This window comes from Panthera pardus, unplaced genomic scaffold (assembly GCF_024362965.1).
Source record: "Panthera pardus isolate Hobbes unplaced genomic scaffold, ASM2436296v1 HiC_scaffold_25, whole genome shotgun sequence".
NCBI lineage: Eukaryota > Metazoa > Chordata > Mammalia > Carnivora > Felidae > Panthera > Panthera pardus.
In genome coordinates, this window is record NW_026526821.1 from 1,701,776 (window position 1) to 1,718,767 (window position 16,992).

A 16,992-nucleotide genomic window follows, 5' to 3' on the forward strand; every position below is an offset into this window, starting at 1 on the left:
TGAAAAAGCACGACAGGGGTTCATTTGCATGCGGGGCGCCTCGGCCAATGGGCGGCGTTCGCGGGCGCGTGCGCGCAGGTGGGGCGGCAGCGGCGGGCGGCCGGCGGGCTCAGTCCGAGGATGGCCGCGGCCGCGGCGGGTGGAGCCCCGGGCCCGGCCCCCGGCCCCGCCAGGGCCCCGCCGCCCGCCGGCCCCGGCCCCGCCGCCAGGGTCCCGCCGCAGGCGCCCCGGAGGCGCGGGGACTCGCGGCGCCGCCAGGCCGCGCTCTTCTTCCTCAACAACATCTCCCTGGACGGACGGCCCCCGAGCCTGGGCCCGGGCGGAGAGAAAGCCCCGCCGCCGCCGCCCCCGCCGCCGCCGCCGCCCGCCGAGGCCCACGAGCCGCCCGCGCCGCCGCCGGGACCCCCGGGACCCGAGCCCTCCTCCCGCGGGGCCCCGCCGCCGCCGCCGCCGCCGCCCGCGCCCCCCGCCAGCCTGCCCGGGCTGCCCGGGATCGCGGGCAGGGCGTCGGCGCCCCAGGGCCTGCTCAGCCCCGCGCCCGCCCCCGCGCCCGCCGGCCTCGGCCTCGGCCTGGGGCTCGGGCTGGACGGGCAACGCCAGAGGTGAGTGCGGGCCCTGAGCTGCAGCAGCGCGGGGCTGGGGTGACCTGGGGACGTCGACCCAGGAGTGGAGGTGGGCCGGCGACCTGACAGCCCAGGACACTGGGTCAGGGTGACCTGGGCGGGGAGCGTGGGTCCAAGGGATGGGGGCACAGTGGGCCAGGCCCCCTCTGCACAGGACTTAGGGATCGGAGTCACCTGGGGCCCTGTCGGCACAGGACTTGGGGATCAGAAGGTGACCCTGATCTCCTGTGAGCCGCAGACACAGGGCTGGGGTGTCCTGGTTTTGCCAGCCTGAGAAAGAGAGTCTTGCTTGGGACCGGTCAGTCTAAGATGTGGGGGTCAGCATCCTCGGGGCTTGTCCCCAGACACCGGGGCCACGGTCCCCTTAATTCTGCCAGCTCCTCAGCCCTCATCAGCCCCCAGACACACAGCCCTGCCAGCTCTGGACACGCCCCTCCCCAGCCCGCCTTTATCCTGGACCCTGGATTCTGGAGCACTCTTGTGTGGCCCCTTGCATTCCCTACCTGGGCGACCTCTCCATGTGGGCCAGGGTTCTTCCTGCACCGTGACATCCAGTTTCTGAGTCTTCTGTACCAGGGCCAACCTCCCAGCCTGCCATCCCACAGCTCCCGCTCCCTGGTACACCCCCTACCTCTGTGCAGACTCCCAGCCCTCCCCCCCGCCCCGGTCCCCTCTGGGTTCAGTGTCCCTGGCCCTGTCACACCCCAGCTTGCACTCACTCCGCCTGCTCGGATTCCATTTCTAGGAAGCCCTCGGCCCATTTCGAGGAAGCCAGATCAGCCCCCACCCTTGAGCCCTGCCCCTCCAGTGTGCCTGTGCCCAGAAAGGCCTGGCTGCCAGACGCCCCGCCTCCTGCCCCGGAGACCCTTGCCCAGCCTCCTGCATAGCTGCAGCTTTGGGTGCCCCCTCAGTACTGCTGCCACTACCCTGCCTCCTCGCCCCTTCCTCCAGGTTCCGGGGCTATCCCATGCCCTCCCACTGCCCACCTGCACCTTGAGGACCCATTTGGGGCCTGGCACTGAGGATGGGCTGCGGTCACAGTCCCTCTGGAAGGCCACCGTGTGCAGGACAGAGCTGCAGGGTGTGCGGAAGGGCCCCAGTGCGGAGCCCCGCAGCCCAGGGCCCTGCAGAGGCCGGCCACTCCTGGGGTCCAGAGGCGGCTCTTCTCAGCTGGAGGTCGTCACGGCTGCACGCGCCATGGTGCCTCCCACCCCCGGCCCTCAGACGGGCATTGGGGTCTTTTCTAGGGCTGTTTTGGTTGGGAAGGTTCAGTCCGGAATACAACGCTTGGCTCTCACTTTAGGGTCAGAGCTCTTGTGTGTGGCCCGTGGAGAAGCGCTTGCCGAGGTCACTGTCCCACCACAGACGGAAGTATTTCTAACCATACAGAGGAGCGGCTGCCTCCTGGGCAGGCCGGAAGGACACCCTGGACCCCTTCCACAAACAAGCCTGGCTGCGCTCCGGAGGCGCTCGGGGGGCTGACGGGGGCCAAGGGATCAGAATCCCCAACACGCGGCAGCTCGGCAGCCCGCGTCCGGTCCCCTGCGGGGTGACGTGAGGGTGCTTGTGCGAGAGGAGGCTGACACCGAGAACCAGCTAGTTCCCTAGCAGGAGTCCATCTGTTTTAAAAACAGAGCCCCGAAGCCCACTTGCCCTCGGCCTCGAAATGGTCGAGGACGGTCCCCCCTTGTGCCGGGCGGACGGCAAAGCCCGTCTGTCATGGGAGGAGTCGTGGGGCTTCGGAGGGAAGGCGGCTCACCTGGAGACGGGCCCCAGCTGGAGAGCGATGCGTGTGCTCCCCGCCGTGTGACGCCGGCCGCCCCCTGCCCCTTCCGTGTGCATGTGCGTGTGCGGACCACGTGTCTGCTCAGCAAGCAGGCCGCCCTGCTGTGGGCCAGACCCTGCGAACCAGCCTGGCCAGCAGCCTGCCAGGGAGGGGCTTGGGGGCCGTGGATGCTGGATGCGACGCCGTAACCAGGAGCCCTGCGAGGCCGCGTGGCCCGTGGTGTCACCGCGCGGCCCATTCCTGGGGTGGGGGAGGGGGGGGTGCAGGGGCCTGAGCTCGGGAGGAGGCTGGCTCGGGATGGGATATGGTGTGGGTCCGGGTGCCCTTCGGTCTCCCTGCTGCGTCCACCCCCATCCCCGTGTCCCTCCACCCCTGGCGTGAGCCCGGGTCACGAGCCCACTGTCCCTCCCGGCGGACAGATAGCGGGCCCCCCATGTGGGGACTGTCCATGTCACTCTGAGTTCCCCAGGCCCAGAGACGGGCCCACAGAGGGAGTCGCTGCGGAGTGCGTGAGGGGCGGCCAGCCTAGCAAAGGGGGCTCCTAGCTGCAGGCTCAGTCGAGAATCTGTTGTTTTCCAGGAGCAGGCGGGGGGAGGGCCTCTTCCAGAAGTCTGCACCAGTGTGGTGCTTCGACCCAGGCCTGCAGAACAGACCTGTGCCCATCAGGGGCTCTGTGACCGCTGGCAGGAAGCAAGGCCCCACTGAGCCTCAGTTTACTCCTCTGTGAAGTGCTTCTGCCATACATACTATGAACCCGAGGGGCTGTGTGAGGCCAGGGGAGGTCACGGGCTCGGCGAGGGGAGGCAGCGGCCAGGGCCAGGCGAGCAGACGCTTGTCACAACCAGGTTACCAGCGAGTGCTCACACGCAGTCCACAGCAGGAAAGCTGTGTTTCACACTCAGGGTTGAGTCTGGCGTGGTTTTTCCTGCTAAGCCAGTGAGCAAGTCATTGGAATCCCTGTTCCTCTCGAGCCCCCAACTTGGCATTTATTTTCATTTCAACACTGCAGTCGCTTACCACGAGCAGGCAGGACGCTGGGCTCCTCCAGCCGGCAGAAACAGGTGGCCCCCGCCGGGCCCTGTGCCTTCCTCTCTCGCTGCCAAAACAAAGCGCCGTGAGCTGGGCGGCTTTGAACACAGGGCTTCCTCGCACCGTCTCAGAGCTCATAGGTCTGAGGTCCCGTCTGGAGGCTCCAGGGAAGGGGCCTTCCTGCCTCCCCCAGCTCCTGGTGGCCCCAGGTGTCCCTTGGCTCGTGCGTGGCCTCAGCCCCCCAGTGTCGGCCTCCATCTTTACGTGGCTTCTCCTGGGTGTCTCTGTCTGCACCTGGCGTTTTCCCCTCCTTAGAGGGACACCAGTCATTGCCCACCCTGATGGCCACATCTTGGTCACATCTGCAAAGATCCTACTTCCAAATATGGTCACGGTCACAGATATCAGGGGTTAGGACTTCAGTGTAACTTTTGGGGAGCCCAGCTGAGCCCACCACAGTCCACGTTAGTGTCCAAGGCACTCGTGACCAGGAAGGTGAGCCGGGGCACGGGGGAGCCCAAGGACATTGCTGTGTCAGCTGGGAACGCAGACTCTCGCAATCCTGGAGGGTTCGCGACGGAACGGTGCTGAGAAGGGGCTGAGCATTTTAGCCGCCATGTTGGCCAGGAGCCACCTCGTGTTCCAGAAGCTGCCAAGCTCCTGTCCAAATTGAGCCAATTTCAGTGGCGCATCTGGCAGTGTGCTCCCAACTCTGATTCGGGGGCTTCTTGCTGGAGGACAGCCAGAGGTGGCAGCCAAGGTTAGAGCTTAGAGGCGCTGTCCCAGGGTGGCTCAGAGGCCTGCGACCTGAACCCCAGAGACCACACCCTGGGTCCCATGGCCAAGGGGTCTTGAAGCCTCCCTGAGCGGTTGGCTGGAATTTGGGGTTTGTGCTTTGCCTGGCAGGGACTTGGCGAGATGGGGCACCCAGGACCACCACTCCCTGGACAGGTGTGCACCAAGGGTCTGCGAGGTCGGCCGCTGCGCTCGGATGGGCACGGAGCAGGAGAGCGTCTCGGGTCATTGGCACTGGTACCTGTCAGCAGCCTGCTCTCAGCTGGCCTGACCCCTTCCCTGGGCCCCCCCCTCAGTTTGGGTGGTCCTCGGCCCTCAAACAGACCTCAGGTGGGCACCCCTGCTCCGTTGGGCGTTTCTGTAGTTACAAAGTAAAGGACGTCCATCGGGTGCTAGAAACTAACAAATAGCAATTTCTCTTCCTGTTTGTGTTTCACGTTTCGTGTTTCGGGGGCAGGTGGGGGGTAATTCTGAGAGCGAGCCGGAGAGCCAGCAAGCCGTGGTCAGTGCGGTGGGCACCTGTGCCCTCGACAGCCTCTCCCACACCCCTGACCTCTGGCCCCTTCTTCCCCAGAGAGTCAGACGGCGAGTAGACACCGTCCCGCATACACTGACCTGGGCGCCACGGAGAGGCTTCTGGGCAGGGGAGACCCGTGTTTGCCCAGACATCCAGGGCTGGGGGGTGAGGCGATGCAGGGGGCAGAAAGCCCGAGCTGTGTTCTCTGTAGCTTGTTCGTGGGTGGTGTTTTTCAATGGGGTGTAAAATGCAGGCCCGGCTCTGGGGGCAGCACACGCCCCCCCAGAAGCTCTCCGCAGCCAGTACCCCTCGCACACCAAGACCCCCACTTTGTCACCGGCAGCACGTGATGTGCGGGCACAGAGAGGCGACCACACGCGGTGAGCACGGCGGGCCCGGCCTCCTGCTGACCGCGCCCGCTGCCCCCAGCGGGGAGTGTGCTTCCGCTCCAGCTGCCACAGGGCTTCTGTCCTGCCTGCTGGCCGGACGGACGCCTTTCTGGGTGGCTGTGTCCAGAGAGGCTGAGCCGGGGCACCCGCGGCCAGAGCCCGCCCACGCTGGGTGGCCCATCCTGCCGGAGCTGTGTGTGAGGCCCTGCTGGTCTCACCTTGGGAGTCCCCGGAGGGCTCCACGTTCCTCCAGAGGAAGCCACCAAAAGACCGGCCAGCAGGTTCTTTGAGAGGGGGCGCTGCGTAAGGGACGCCTGACGCTGCTCCGTGTCCTGGGAAGGGCGAGCCCCTCCTGACCACCAGGGGAGGCCCTGGGAAGGTCCTGCGTGTCCACCACCGGGGCTCTGGCCTCGCCTGTGGCTTGACCGCCGGCTGTCCTGCTGCCTTTGCCGCCCACGACGCGGTCACCTCCACACCCAAGGACGTTGAGATCCCTGGGAGCCTGCAGGCTGCTCCTCTCCTGCCCACAGACTCACCCGAGGAACGTTCCGCAGCTCACCCCGCCCTCTGCGGACGGATGCGCCCAGTAACGCCGGGGAAGCCGTAAGCCGCACACCCGGGCCTCCCGTGTCCCAGGTGCCCACCCAGACCCACGGCTCGGGGCGCCCTGATCGGGGGCCACGGGTGCTCATCCACGCACTAATGGCATCTCTGGAATGGAGGCCAAGTTCAGCAAGGGAGCACCCGAGGAAGCGTCTGGGGCGCGGCCTCGATTCCAGCCACGCCAGCCAGCGCGGCAGCGGTAGTGGTCACACAGACCGCCTGCCCGGGTGCGGGGCCCAGGACCGCCTTACAAGCTGCGTGATCTCGGGCAAGTTGCTCGCCGGCTCTGTGCCTCCGTTTCCCCGCCTGCGAACTGAGAGTGAGGGCACGGCCCGTCACGTGCCGTCGTCGCGAGGACCGAGCTTGTGTGTAAAATGCTCACGAGGAGAGACGAGTGGAAGAAAACCACAGATGTCTGCGAAAGCAACTGGGAACAGATCTTAACAGCTTGGTGAGCTGACTGCCTCAGCCCGGAACCCACGGGAGGAGTGAGCCAGGCAGCAGAGCGCCGTGACGCGCCCGCCGCCCCAACGGGCGCCGGGCCACAGGCCGCGTGTGGGGCCGGCGTCCACGGAGGTGGCTGCTGGCTCCGGGCTCGCGAGCCCCCGGGCGCGCAGGAGCCACCGGAGCGTCGCCCGGGAAATTAGCCGAGGGAATGAGTCTGAGGAGGCCACGCGGGGCTGCTCCGTGGGGCCTGTGAGCCAGCCCTGCAGAGCAGCACACGGACACCCCCGGGGACGGTCGGGCTCTGCCTAAGCCGGTAGGTCCCGCACATCCACCTACTCACCTGGCGCGGGGACGGTGCTCACCTGCACCCACCCCAGGCTTCTCGGGACGCTGGGTCATGCCCGACGCGCCCCTCCTGCTGCCTCGTGAGCAGTCAGCGCACCTGCCGCGGAGGCCCCCGCCGCACATCCCCCGCCACCCTGGCCGGGCCTCAGCGCCCCCCACCAGACTCCCCTCGCACCGACGTCCCCCGCCCCGGGCACTCTCCTCCGGCAGGCGGGTGTCCTCCACCGCCACCAGCCCCGTCTCTGGAGGGGGGGCCGCTCTGGAACACCCGGCGTTTCGCCGGAGTTTCCGCTGTGTTCAATTCTCATTTATTTTCGATAAGCTTCTGCTGTCTTTGTCATTTTAAAGAAGTAAGTGGAGTGTGGGCTGTGGCTTCGTGATGACAGCCTTGGGGCCCCCCAGACTGCCCTGCTTGTGTGACCTCGGGCAGGTGCCGAGTTGCCACAGGCGCTCGATCCGGCACTCGATCTGTGGCAGGCGGGGGTGGCTGAGCCCCTAGGGCACGACGGCTCCCCGGGGACTCACGGGCTCACAGCGACCTGGATTCCAGGCTGGCTCCACCTGGTGAGGTGGCCTGACCACACCGGGCCTGGATCGTAAGCCAGGGGTCCTGCCGGGGGACAGTGTTGCTCCCAGGCAGGCTGCAGCTCCCAGGAGTGGCGTCCTCTGCCCTGTGCCGCCCCCCACACCGGTCCCCTCCCCAGGAGCCCGCCCTCAGCTCACGTTTGGAGCGAAATAGTGCCACGGACACCGGGGCACCCACCCGGCACGTGCCGGCCCAGGCTGAGCTCAGGACCCGTGTAGCTTCATTTCACAGAACACACGGCCTCAGCCCCCCGGAGCCTCCCTCTTTTGGGGAGGTGTGGGGGCTCAGGGCTCACCTGTGAGATGTGCTTGTGACCCCCACGAGGACTAGGAAGTCGACGAGTGACCAGGTGGTGGTCTTGGTGCCAGTAACCTGGGTGCGTGATCTCGACCTGAAGGTGCAGCCCACGCAGGCTCTGAACCTTCCCGCTCGAGAAGCCCCCTGACATGGGGGAGGGGGGAGGTTGGGAGCCCTCCAGGAGCGATTCCTCCAATCCTGGAAGACTTCCAGAAGCCCCTCCCTGCCTTCAGCCTGCTGTGGCTGAGCGGGAGCTGCCGTGCCCGTCCTGGGCCAGAGAGGGCTCTCGGGACCTGCTGGCCTGAGCTCCGGGAGGCAGTGGGCAGTGGTGGACCAGGGCGCTGGTCCCCCTTGCATTGTTCTGGCACAGTCTGGTCCTGAGTCTTGCCTGAGACTCAGATGTGGCCACAGACGGGCTCCTGACACCATGGCTGTGCGCTGCCGTCCAGCGGGGAGAAGGCCGCGAGCGCGTCTCCAGGTCCGACAGCAGCCGTCTCCCCGGTCTGTTGCTGAGGCCCTGCCCTGTCTTTTTACAGACGGCGAGTTGCCTCCCAGCGCTGCTCTCTCGAGTTCCTGGAAGATGCTGTGGGATGTGCCTCCGTTCAGAGGTGAGGGTCCCGCTGGCTCTGAGACCCCGCGCGCCCCAGCCACCAGGCTCTGGGGCCAGAGGGGCTCTAGAGGGAGGGGAGAGTGACCTGGGGTTTACGTTGCAGAACCAAACACATATCCGGCTCCCCAAGACATAAAGGCCTAAAGAAGACTCACTTCATCAAGAACATGCGACAGTACGACACGAGGAACAGCAGGTACGCATGTGCCACGGGAGCAAGCGTGTGGCCGCCCAGAGGCAGAGCTGGAGTCCGATCCCGGGCCCACGCGTGCAGCCGCGGCGCCGCCCGGCACATCCGCCCTCGAACCCCGTGTCGGCGAGCGGCTCCTGCTTCCCCCAGTGTTCAAGCTCGGGTCCGCCGCCCCCTTCCTCTCCGGTGTCCCGGGTGAAGGGCCACCTGGTGGACGCCAGCTTGAGTAGGAGCGCTGAGGTGAAGGGACGTCGGAAACAGAGCAGGTGTGGCGACGGAACATGGCCGGGACAGGAGGGCAGCGGCGGGGAGGTTACACTAAAAGCCGAGATCTGGCTGCCCCAGACAAGGGTGTAGACGGGCAGCCGGGAGGAACTCCTGGGTCTGTGGGTGCTGTGTGGGTGCCCTGAAGGCATTCCCGTCGCCCGTCCCTCACGCCCTATCCTGCCAGCCCTGGGGCATCTGAGCTCGGTGCCCTTCCTGCTGGAGGCCGTGCTGCCAGGCATCCACCCAGTGGCCTTGTCAGGGAGCTCTGTGTTCTAGCAGTGGCCTGGACCCCCCAGTGTGACGGGCCCGTGCTGGTGCTGAGGAACAGGCCCAAGCGCTGGGCTGGCTCCCGGGAGCCCCGGGGGGCCGGCAGTCACAGCCAGAAAAGAGGGGAGTCTCCTGCTCCTGGAGCCGGGCCGGGCAGGGTAGATCCGAGCCCAGAGTGGGGGGAAGGGCTGGCTTTCCTGCCACACGCCCCCACGCGGGGCGCCTCCTGGCCAGCTTGGCTCAGGACGTAGAAGTAGGTGCCTCTTGGCTCTATCAGCCCCTCCAGGTAGGCTGAGGACAGGCCCCCTGAGCCGGACAGTCCTCTGGGTGCACACCTCTGCTCTTGTGTCCTCCAAAGCCTGGCCTCTCCTGGGTGAGCAGCCCCGACCACTGGCCTCCCGCTGCCTGCACGGGCCAGGCCAGACCTTCCTGTGCTGCAATCCTGTGGAGGGGACGCACCTGCGAGCGGGACCGAGCACCCTCGCTAAGCACCTGCAGGGAACGGGCGAGAGCTGGGACAGCCAGACCGACTGGCTCTCCTGTCCCCTGGACACTCCAGGCAGCTTGCGTGACCCAAGTCTAGGCGGGAAGGAACTTTCTCCTGGAAACACCTGCCACCTGCTCTGACCAACCCTTCCCCCCAGGATCGTGCTTATCTGTGCCAAGCGGTCCCTGTGTGCAGCCTTCTCGGTCCTGCCCTATGGAGAAGGCCTGCGGGTCAGGTGAGTGACCAGGGGGCCATGGGCTAGGCCCCCCTCCCCCCCGGCTCGCAGTGGCCTCACGCAGAGGCCAGCAGACCCGCTTCTGCCAGAGCGCCTCGGGAGCACCGAAGGCCATTTGGGTCCTGGTTCTCTGGGAGGGGTGTGTCCGCACGTTACTTACACGCAGTTGCCTTGGGACGGTCCTCCTCATGGGGATGCGTCCTGTGGCCGACCCTGGCGAGTGCGTCCCGGCATAGCTCCAGGAAGGTGACCGTCAGGGCGGACATAGCACCACAGGACCTGCCGTGAAACAGCAGTAGAGAAACCTGCCAGGCGAGGGGCCTGGGTGAAGCTGGCCCGGGGGGAGGCCTAGGGAGAGGCTGGCGCCGCCCCATTACTGCCAGCCTGCAGGTGTTCTCACAGGAAGTATGTGGGGCTGGGAAGGGGCAGGACTGGGCAGCGCGGGGCCCAGGGTCCTTCCCCTGTGCCCGAGGCGGTGCTGGTACAGTTCCCGTCCCCCAGCTCTGGGCCTGGCGGGCGCAGAGCGGGGGCCCCTGCTCCCCTGCCGCCTCTGGGGACAGAGGAAGGCCCGGCAGCCGCCTCCCCCCGTGCATTGCAGTGACCTGCGGGCAGACGGCCAGAAGCAGAGGCATCCGTCGGGCGGCGTCTCCGTGTCTTCCGAGATGGTCTTTGAGCTGGAGGGCGTCGAGCTGGGAGCAGATGGGAAGGCAAGAGTGGAGGCCGCGCTCAGGCCGGGCTGGTGGGTGGGCTGGGAGCTTGTGCTCGCCCAGGCGATCAACACGGAGCTGGGTTTTTCTTGACTCCTAAAGTGCAGGGTGTCGGGAGGAAGCCACACAGCCCTGTGAACATAGGCCCCTCACCTCGCTCAGCAGCGAGCTGATGGGAAACAGCGTGAGTTGGGCGGGGGCCCAGGTGCTGCCTCCGTGCTGGAAGTCAGAGGTCAAGGGCTTCAGAGGCAGCAAGAAGGTTCCTGTGCTGCAGATCCCATGTGGGGGATGGCGCAGGTGGCATCCTGGGACGTTCTTGTTACTGATAACACTAGCGTCGAGTGTTGGTGTAACAGGGAGGGATGCCCGGGAGCGTTAGCTCTCAGTGGGTCCTTCCTTGTCCCCGTGCGGGTGGCATTCGTGTGGGGGCTGCCTGCAGCAGAAGGAGTAAGGCACAGCTTGCTTGGACTTCTGGTCTTACGAGGGGCTGTGGACCCGGGGATGACTGGGACTGAGCCCTGACACCCGTTCCCCTCCAGGTGGTGTCTTATGCCAAGTTCTTGTACCCTACCAACGCCCTGGTCACTCACAAGACAGACAGCCACGGCCTGCCACCCCAGCCCCGGCCCAGCATCCCCCGGGCTCTGCCAGGGACAAGATACAAACCTACACCAGCCAAGTCAGCACCAGCCGGCACGGATCTAGGTACCCCACGTGCCCTAACCGGGTGCCGGGCAGGCAGCCACACCAGCTGGGCAAGGGACACACTGTGGCAGGCAGACCAGAATCACACTGAAGCCCATAGCCCCCGGTCCAGACGGGGAGCCAGGCTTGGGAGAAGGGAGCAGACGGCCTGTGCTTCATCCACCCAGCAAATGGAGAGATCCCGTGTCCACACACAGCTCCGGGGCAGGGGCAGGGGTCTCTCGGTCAGGACATCCTTCCACCCAGCCCTCAGGGACAGGGAACCGTGGCCTAGAGTCCCTCCCAGACCCCAGAAGCGTTGTTCCCCAGGGGCTAGTCCAGGGTTCCAGCTGAGGCTTGGGTTGGCCAGAGCCCTGGGCTCATGGTCGGTCAGGGCTGTCCTCTGCACACAGGGACTGACGCAGGGGACACGCTGGAGTATAACCCCAACCTCCTGGACGACCCACAATGGCCCTGTGGCAAGCACAAGCGGGTCCTCATCTTCGCATCTTACATGGTACGGGGGGCGACGGTGCAGGCCCAGTCCACACGCCTCGGGGTGTCCAGGGGCAGGCTGAGGGCGAGCCGCCAGGGCAGGGCTACTGGGCCCCCCACCCCAGGGCACCAGCACCTCGGGGCAGCAGGGGGTGTGCAGCAGGCCAGAGGCTGCGCTGACCACACCGCCCTGGCAGCCTGGGTCACCACTCCGCATCCCAGGCTCTGGGACCCTCTGTCCTGAGACGTGTCCTCCTCCGATCTGCTGCCTGAAGCCATTTGCAGACCCAGGCCAGCGAGAAATCAGCCCCCAGGGTCTCGGGTGGGTGGCCCCCAGGGCTGTGCGGGGCCGACCCCTACCCTGCGGCCTTCTCTCACACAGACCACGGTAATAGAGTACGTGAAGCCCTCTGACCTCAAGAAGGACATGAATGAGACTTTCCGGGAGAAGTTCCCACACATCAAACTGACACTGAGCAAAATCAGAAGGTAAGGGGACTGAGGAGAGATCTCTGGGCCCTGCCACCGTGATGAGGCCGTTCCTCCCCTCTCCTGTTTCTGGTAGGTTCTTGAGCTTGATAAGTCCAATGTGCCCCGCCCAAGTCCCCTCCTGCTATCTGACCGGGCCAATATCAGCAGTTCCCCACCCCACCCCACCCCCGCCCGCCACCTCCATGGGTCAGGCCGCCTCAGTGCTGCTTGCACCCACACCTGCTAGCCCTGCTCCCTGATGCCCGTAACCACACAGGAGGTGGGCACTGTGGTGACCCCATCTGACAGACGGGATCGAGGGCCGAGGAGGCTTGCCCAAGACCTCAGCGAGTTAAGTGGTGGACCGCCCGGAGCCCAGGCAGCCTGGCCTAGTTGGGACTCCTGGGGATCGCCCTTCCCTGGGCCCTCCTCGCCCCACTGTCTCACTGTCCCCCCTCACCAGCACCAACGGGCTTCGCTGAAGGTCCAGACGCTGCTTCAGGGCCTTTCCGCGGTGCCGTTTCTCCCCACATCGTCTCTCTCGCAGCCACAGGGGAGCAGGGACTCTGTCCTCTGTGGTGGCCCCTGGAGGGCAGCATGGGCTACCCGGTACACCTCGGGGGAGGGGCAAGGGGAAGCCAACATCCGCCTGCTTGTCCAGCAAGCTGCGGACCCTAGCGCCGGCCGTGCCCACCTGGAGGAAATGGTGCCTTCTCAACGGCCCGGAGGGCCACCCTGGAGCAGGGAGAGGGGCGGCCACTTCCACTGCCCGTCAGCACCCGGCTTCCGTGTAAACCCGCAGTTTAAAACGGGAGATGCGGAACCTCTCTGAGGAGTGCAGCCTGGAGCCTGTGACGGTGTCCATGGCCTACGTGTACTTCGAGAAGCTCGTCCTGCAGGGCAAACTCAACAAGCAGAACCGCAAGCTATGCGCCGGGGCGTGCGTGCTGCTCGCCGCCAAGATCAGCAGCGACCTCCGCAGGAGCGAGGTGAAGCAGCTCATCGACGTGAGTGCGCCCGGCCCCGCCCCCGCCCCGGCTCCGCCCCCGACCTGCTCTGGACCAGGGTGGGGCGTGGCTTGTGCAGAACCCGGCTGGGGCGGAGCGGCTGGTGCCGAGCTGGGGCTCCACATAACCTCCCTCCTCCCTCCTCCCTCTTCCCTCCTCCCGTGCAGAAGCTGGAGGAAAGGTTTCGGTTCAACAGAAGGGATCTGATCGGGTTTGAGTTCACGGTGCTGGTGGCCTTGGAACTCGCGCTCTACCTTCCCGAGGGCCAGGTGTTACCTCACTACAGACGCCTCACGCAGCAGTTCTAGCCCAGCCTGGCCTCTGCCCGGAGGGCGGCCACCCCTCCCACACCGCCCAGACGCCCCGGCGCTCAGGGCCCCAGGGATGTGTCCGTGTGAGCGGCCGCCCGGCAGGGACGCGCCTGCCCAACTGATGCCGCTGTCCCTGCACACCTGCTCCCTTGGAGGGACACCGCTTTCATTCCAAAGCACACCACCCGCCATGGTACATTCCTGAGAATCTTCTCGCATTTTTACGCGAGCAAAACGTGAGGTTTTATTTTTTTCATGTGCCTGAGACCGACCCGATCCTCAAGTGGTCATTTCGGCATCTTTCCTTTGCACCGCCTGGTCTTCCGCAAACCACCACAGCCACTGCGCTCGCATCGCAGAGATCTGGGTTTCCAGAGCCTGCTGAACACTCTGGAATTGCAGAAGTTGGCGTCTCGAAACGTTAGTCTTGGCTCTTTCCGGTTTTCGTTGGTGGACACAGCTCCCTCCCGGCCCAGCTGAGCCCCTCGGGGATGCCCACTGGCCTCCCCCGGCATCCTTCCACAGGCGGAGCTCTGGCATCAGTGCAACTAGGGCAGACTCCGGTTTCTCTCACTTTTTACTCCAAGCATCGTGTCACTGTGAAATCCTGATGCCCGAGCGTCACACACGCCAGCAGGCCTCCGCGCAGACACTAGCCCACCCGAGGGGGGACCCACCCTTCACCTCTCACCGGGAAACCCTGCTTGCCTGCGACACTCCGGACCTTCAGGATGTTTGTTGGACTGCTTGCTCCTGGCTCTTGATCTTTCTAAGCAATATCTTGATGGAGAAAACCAGTGTATTTATTGTTACTTGGGATTTGGTTTGATGGGTCTTAAGGGAACAAAATCTGGTCGAGAGCAGTTGAGGCCGTGACTTGGAACACCACACTTGACTCTCAGGCAGGCAGGAGGGGGGTGGGCTACTCCACAGCCCCCACCGACGGCCCCATCTCCCTGGGGGGCGGGTGCACACACCTTTCTTCGTAGGCAGGACGCAGTCTTGGCTGTCACACGAAGCCCAGGGAGTGGTGGTTGTCACCTGTGTGCAGGCCCGTGCCCCTTCTCTCAACAGGGCCCGTGTTCGGCTTTCCCAGGTCTGCGTGTCCTTCCTGCACGTTCTGTGACCCGGTTCTCCAGCTCACTGTCCCGTCAAACACTGAAGAACCAAGGATGATTTCCCTCCCTGGGTCAGCTGGCATTAAAAATGACCACGTTGGCTGGGCCATTAAGCTGCTTCCCTGCCGTCCTACAAACCTGTCAGTCTGTGCGACAGCCCCACCCCGTATTGTGTGTGAACTGATGCTTTTGCCAAAAGGAGACACCGGTTCTGCTCATCACAACGCTCAGGCACCGGCGGCTCAGCCTGGACCCCAGCACCCGTGTCTGCATGCAGGCCAGCTGTTCCTCTTCCCCCGGGGGATGAAGCCCAAGCCTGTATTCCAACCCTATTTATTGTGGGATAAACTCCCTGTCCCCCTCGACGGCCCCTAATGCACACGTGTCCCAGACGGACGAGGGTGGGAGGGAGCTGAGATACAGGTGCTTTTCTGCTTTCCTCCTGGACAGCAACGTGTGCAGCCCTCGTATCTCAAGGACACTCTAGCATCACAAGCGCTGGAAGGGACGGATTCCCAAACTTCACCTCAAGAGGGCGTGCGTCCTCGTCCGCGACAACTTCCGCACGGGTGTTCGAACAGCTGACAGCAGTTTAGGTTTCTGTGTTCCCATAGTAAGATTTAGTCCTTCGCAGACCTGTAACTCTCCCTTTGGTGTGTCCTGTCCTCGATGCCAAAAGCTGCTCCTGTGGCGGTCAGTGACCACTGCAGCAAAGCCAGTATTGAAGCCAAACGTGTCTGAGCCCCTCACTCTCTAGATCGAGCCCAGACGTCTAAGAGGCGGCTCCGAAAGCAGCTGTGCGTTTAAAAGTGCGCTAAGCGACTATCTGACCTCAATGTCAAGTCACGTGTCATTTGTTTGCAAACGGTAATGTATTTGTGGTTCAAAGTAAAATGTGATTTTGCAAAGTATGCCACAGGTTGCCTCCTTTCAGCTGACCAGCCGCGTCCAGCTTTACAGCAGCCCTCACACTGATGCCCAGAGGAACGCATCCACACTCCCAGAATGAACCAACACAGGTGGGTTTTGCTATTTTTGTTATTTATTTACGACAAACATCTCACATCTGTAATCCTCTCTGGTCAGAAGTTCCTAGGACAAAAGTAAGGACGACGTTAAAACCTCATTTCAGGAAAGGTCCCAGGCCTCTGTGCCCAAACACAGGCCATCTTACTCACTTTGAAACGATGCCATCGGCCTTGGCCAGTCGTAGAATGGAGTCATCAGACTCACCCTGGAAAAAAGTGCTCGACTATCACCCCTGCTACCCCCAGCTGGCAGGAGGTCCAGTGGACAGGCCTGGCACACGGCCTCATACCTGACTATGGGGGGGGGCGGGGGGGGGTTCCTATCTTGGGCCCCTTAGCACCCCTATTCCGCGGCAGGAAGGGGCAGGCGGCTAGCACAGCCCCACAAGTTCACCCATTCTGCCCACAAATCTACTCGAGCCTCCAGAAAGGAAGACCCCCTTCCCCACTCAACCGCACACCCGGTGCCCAAAGCCAGGGAAACTCACCATCCTCCGGATAGCCCCGCAGATCGCATAGGTTTTAAACTGGCCGTTAAACCTACCCGTCACCTTGTCAACCTGCAAATCGTCAACGCGAGTCATAAGACTCTGGGGTCCGGGAGCGCTCAGCCCGCTAGGCCACCCGGACCTGGCTTCAGCCGCCCTGGGGGCGGGCCCATTGCCTCCGCCCGGCTCACCTCGGCCACGTTCATCTGGATGGACGCGTGGTCCTTGGCGCCGATGATGCGGTTGCTGGCGGAGCTGCGGGGGGGAGGGGGGAAGGGGGGGGCGGTAAGCGCAGTGAGCGGGGGGGGGGGGGGGGGGAGCGGGGGAGCGGGGGCGGGTGGAAGGGCTCGCTCACCATTTCCGCGGCACGTACAGGTCCACGAACTCTCCGGCGTCGTTCTGCATGTCGACGGCAAGCCTGCGAGACCCCGAGGCGCCGTGAGGCCGGGCCGCGTCTCCGCTGCAGCCGCCCCGGCCCCCGCGCCGTCTCCCCAAGCCGCCCCGGCCCTCGGGTGTCGGCTCCCGCCCGGAGACCCCGCCCGGAGCCCCCGCCCGGCCGCGCGACCCACCTGCTGCCACCACCACCACGAGCGCGAGCGCAGAAAGGAAGCACTTCCTCCGCCGCCGGCGGTATTGGAGGACGGGGCGGGGCCTCGGCGAGTGCTTCCGGGTCGCGACGCGGGGCGCCGCCGGTTGCCCTGACGCACTTCCGCTTCCGGCGGACGGGGCGGGACCTGCGGGTGGCGGCGCCCGGCGGACTCGCGGGAGCCGGTGGCGGGCCCAGGCAGGCGTCGCCGGACTGGGGGACGCCCGGGCCTCCGCGGCTTCTGCTTCGGCTGTCAGCCACGCGTGGGCGAGCGGGGGCCGTGCAGACCCCTCCTGGGACTTCGTCCGCGACAGTGGCCGAGCGGGAGGAAGCCTCGAGCAGGCTGGGAGGCGGCGGGCGGACTTGGGGTCCTCTCTAGGGCGCGGGGACACCGCTCTCGGGAAATCGAGGTCGGGGCAGGGAGGGGACGCTGCCAAGCTCCCGGGGCAGGACTCGCTGAGACCTGCCTGTGTCTGCATGTGGGTCAACCCAGCTAGTCCTGGTGATCAAAAGATTCTGTAGCTGGAAGGTGGGAGAGGCAGCTAGACTACTAGAGTGCCAGGAAGGAGAGAGTAGCAGAGCGAGGTCTGCAGAGGGATCTTCCTCGAGTGTTCAGCGGAATAG

The 16,992-nt window shown here is 65.1% G+C and overlaps 2 protein-coding genes across 4 annotated transcripts; one reads left to right on the top strand and one right to left on the bottom strand.

Annotated features, from left to right (window-relative positions):
- The first annotated feature begins 79 nt into the window (after positions 1–79).
- Positions 80–15,177, top strand: CABLES2 (Cdk5 and Abl enzyme substrate 2). 3 transcript variants are annotated; one of them, XM_053890061.1, is made up of 11 exons: positions 80–602; positions 4,345–4,389; positions 7,954–8,025; positions 8,131–8,223; positions 9,396–9,473; positions 10,072–10,180; positions 10,720–10,885; positions 11,278–11,381; positions 11,742–11,848; positions 12,633–12,837; positions 13,005–15,177. In XM_053890061.1, exons 1-11 carry the CDS (start codon positions 121–123, stop codon positions 13,143–13,145), a joined length of 1,602 nt encoding a protein of 533 aa, XP_053746036.1. In that variant the 5' UTR covers positions 80–120; the 3' UTR covers positions 13,146–15,177. The 3 variants fall into 3 exon arrangements, with proteins under 3 accessions (XP_053746036.1, XP_019281737.2, XP_053746037.1); XM_019426192.2 differs by lacking the exon at positions 4,345–4,389; XM_053890062.1 differs by lacking the exons at positions 12,633–12,837; positions 13,005–15,177 and adding an exon at positions 12,492–12,626.
- Positions 15,178–15,290: 113 nt separating this feature from the next.
- Positions 15,291–16,459, bottom strand: RPS21 (ribosomal protein S21). The gene is made up of 6 exons (XM_053890076.1): positions 16,352–16,459; positions 16,138–16,200; positions 15,974–16,037; positions 15,783–15,854; positions 15,445–15,500; positions 15,291–15,358 (listed from the first exon to the last, which is right to left on the bottom strand). Exons 2-6 carry the CDS (start codon positions 16,185–16,187, stop codon positions 15,349–15,351), a joined length of 252 nt encoding a protein of 83 aa, XP_053746051.1. The 5' UTR covers positions 16,188–16,200; positions 16,352–16,459; the 3' UTR covers positions 15,291–15,348.
- Positions 16,460–16,992: the final 533 nt, after the last annotated feature.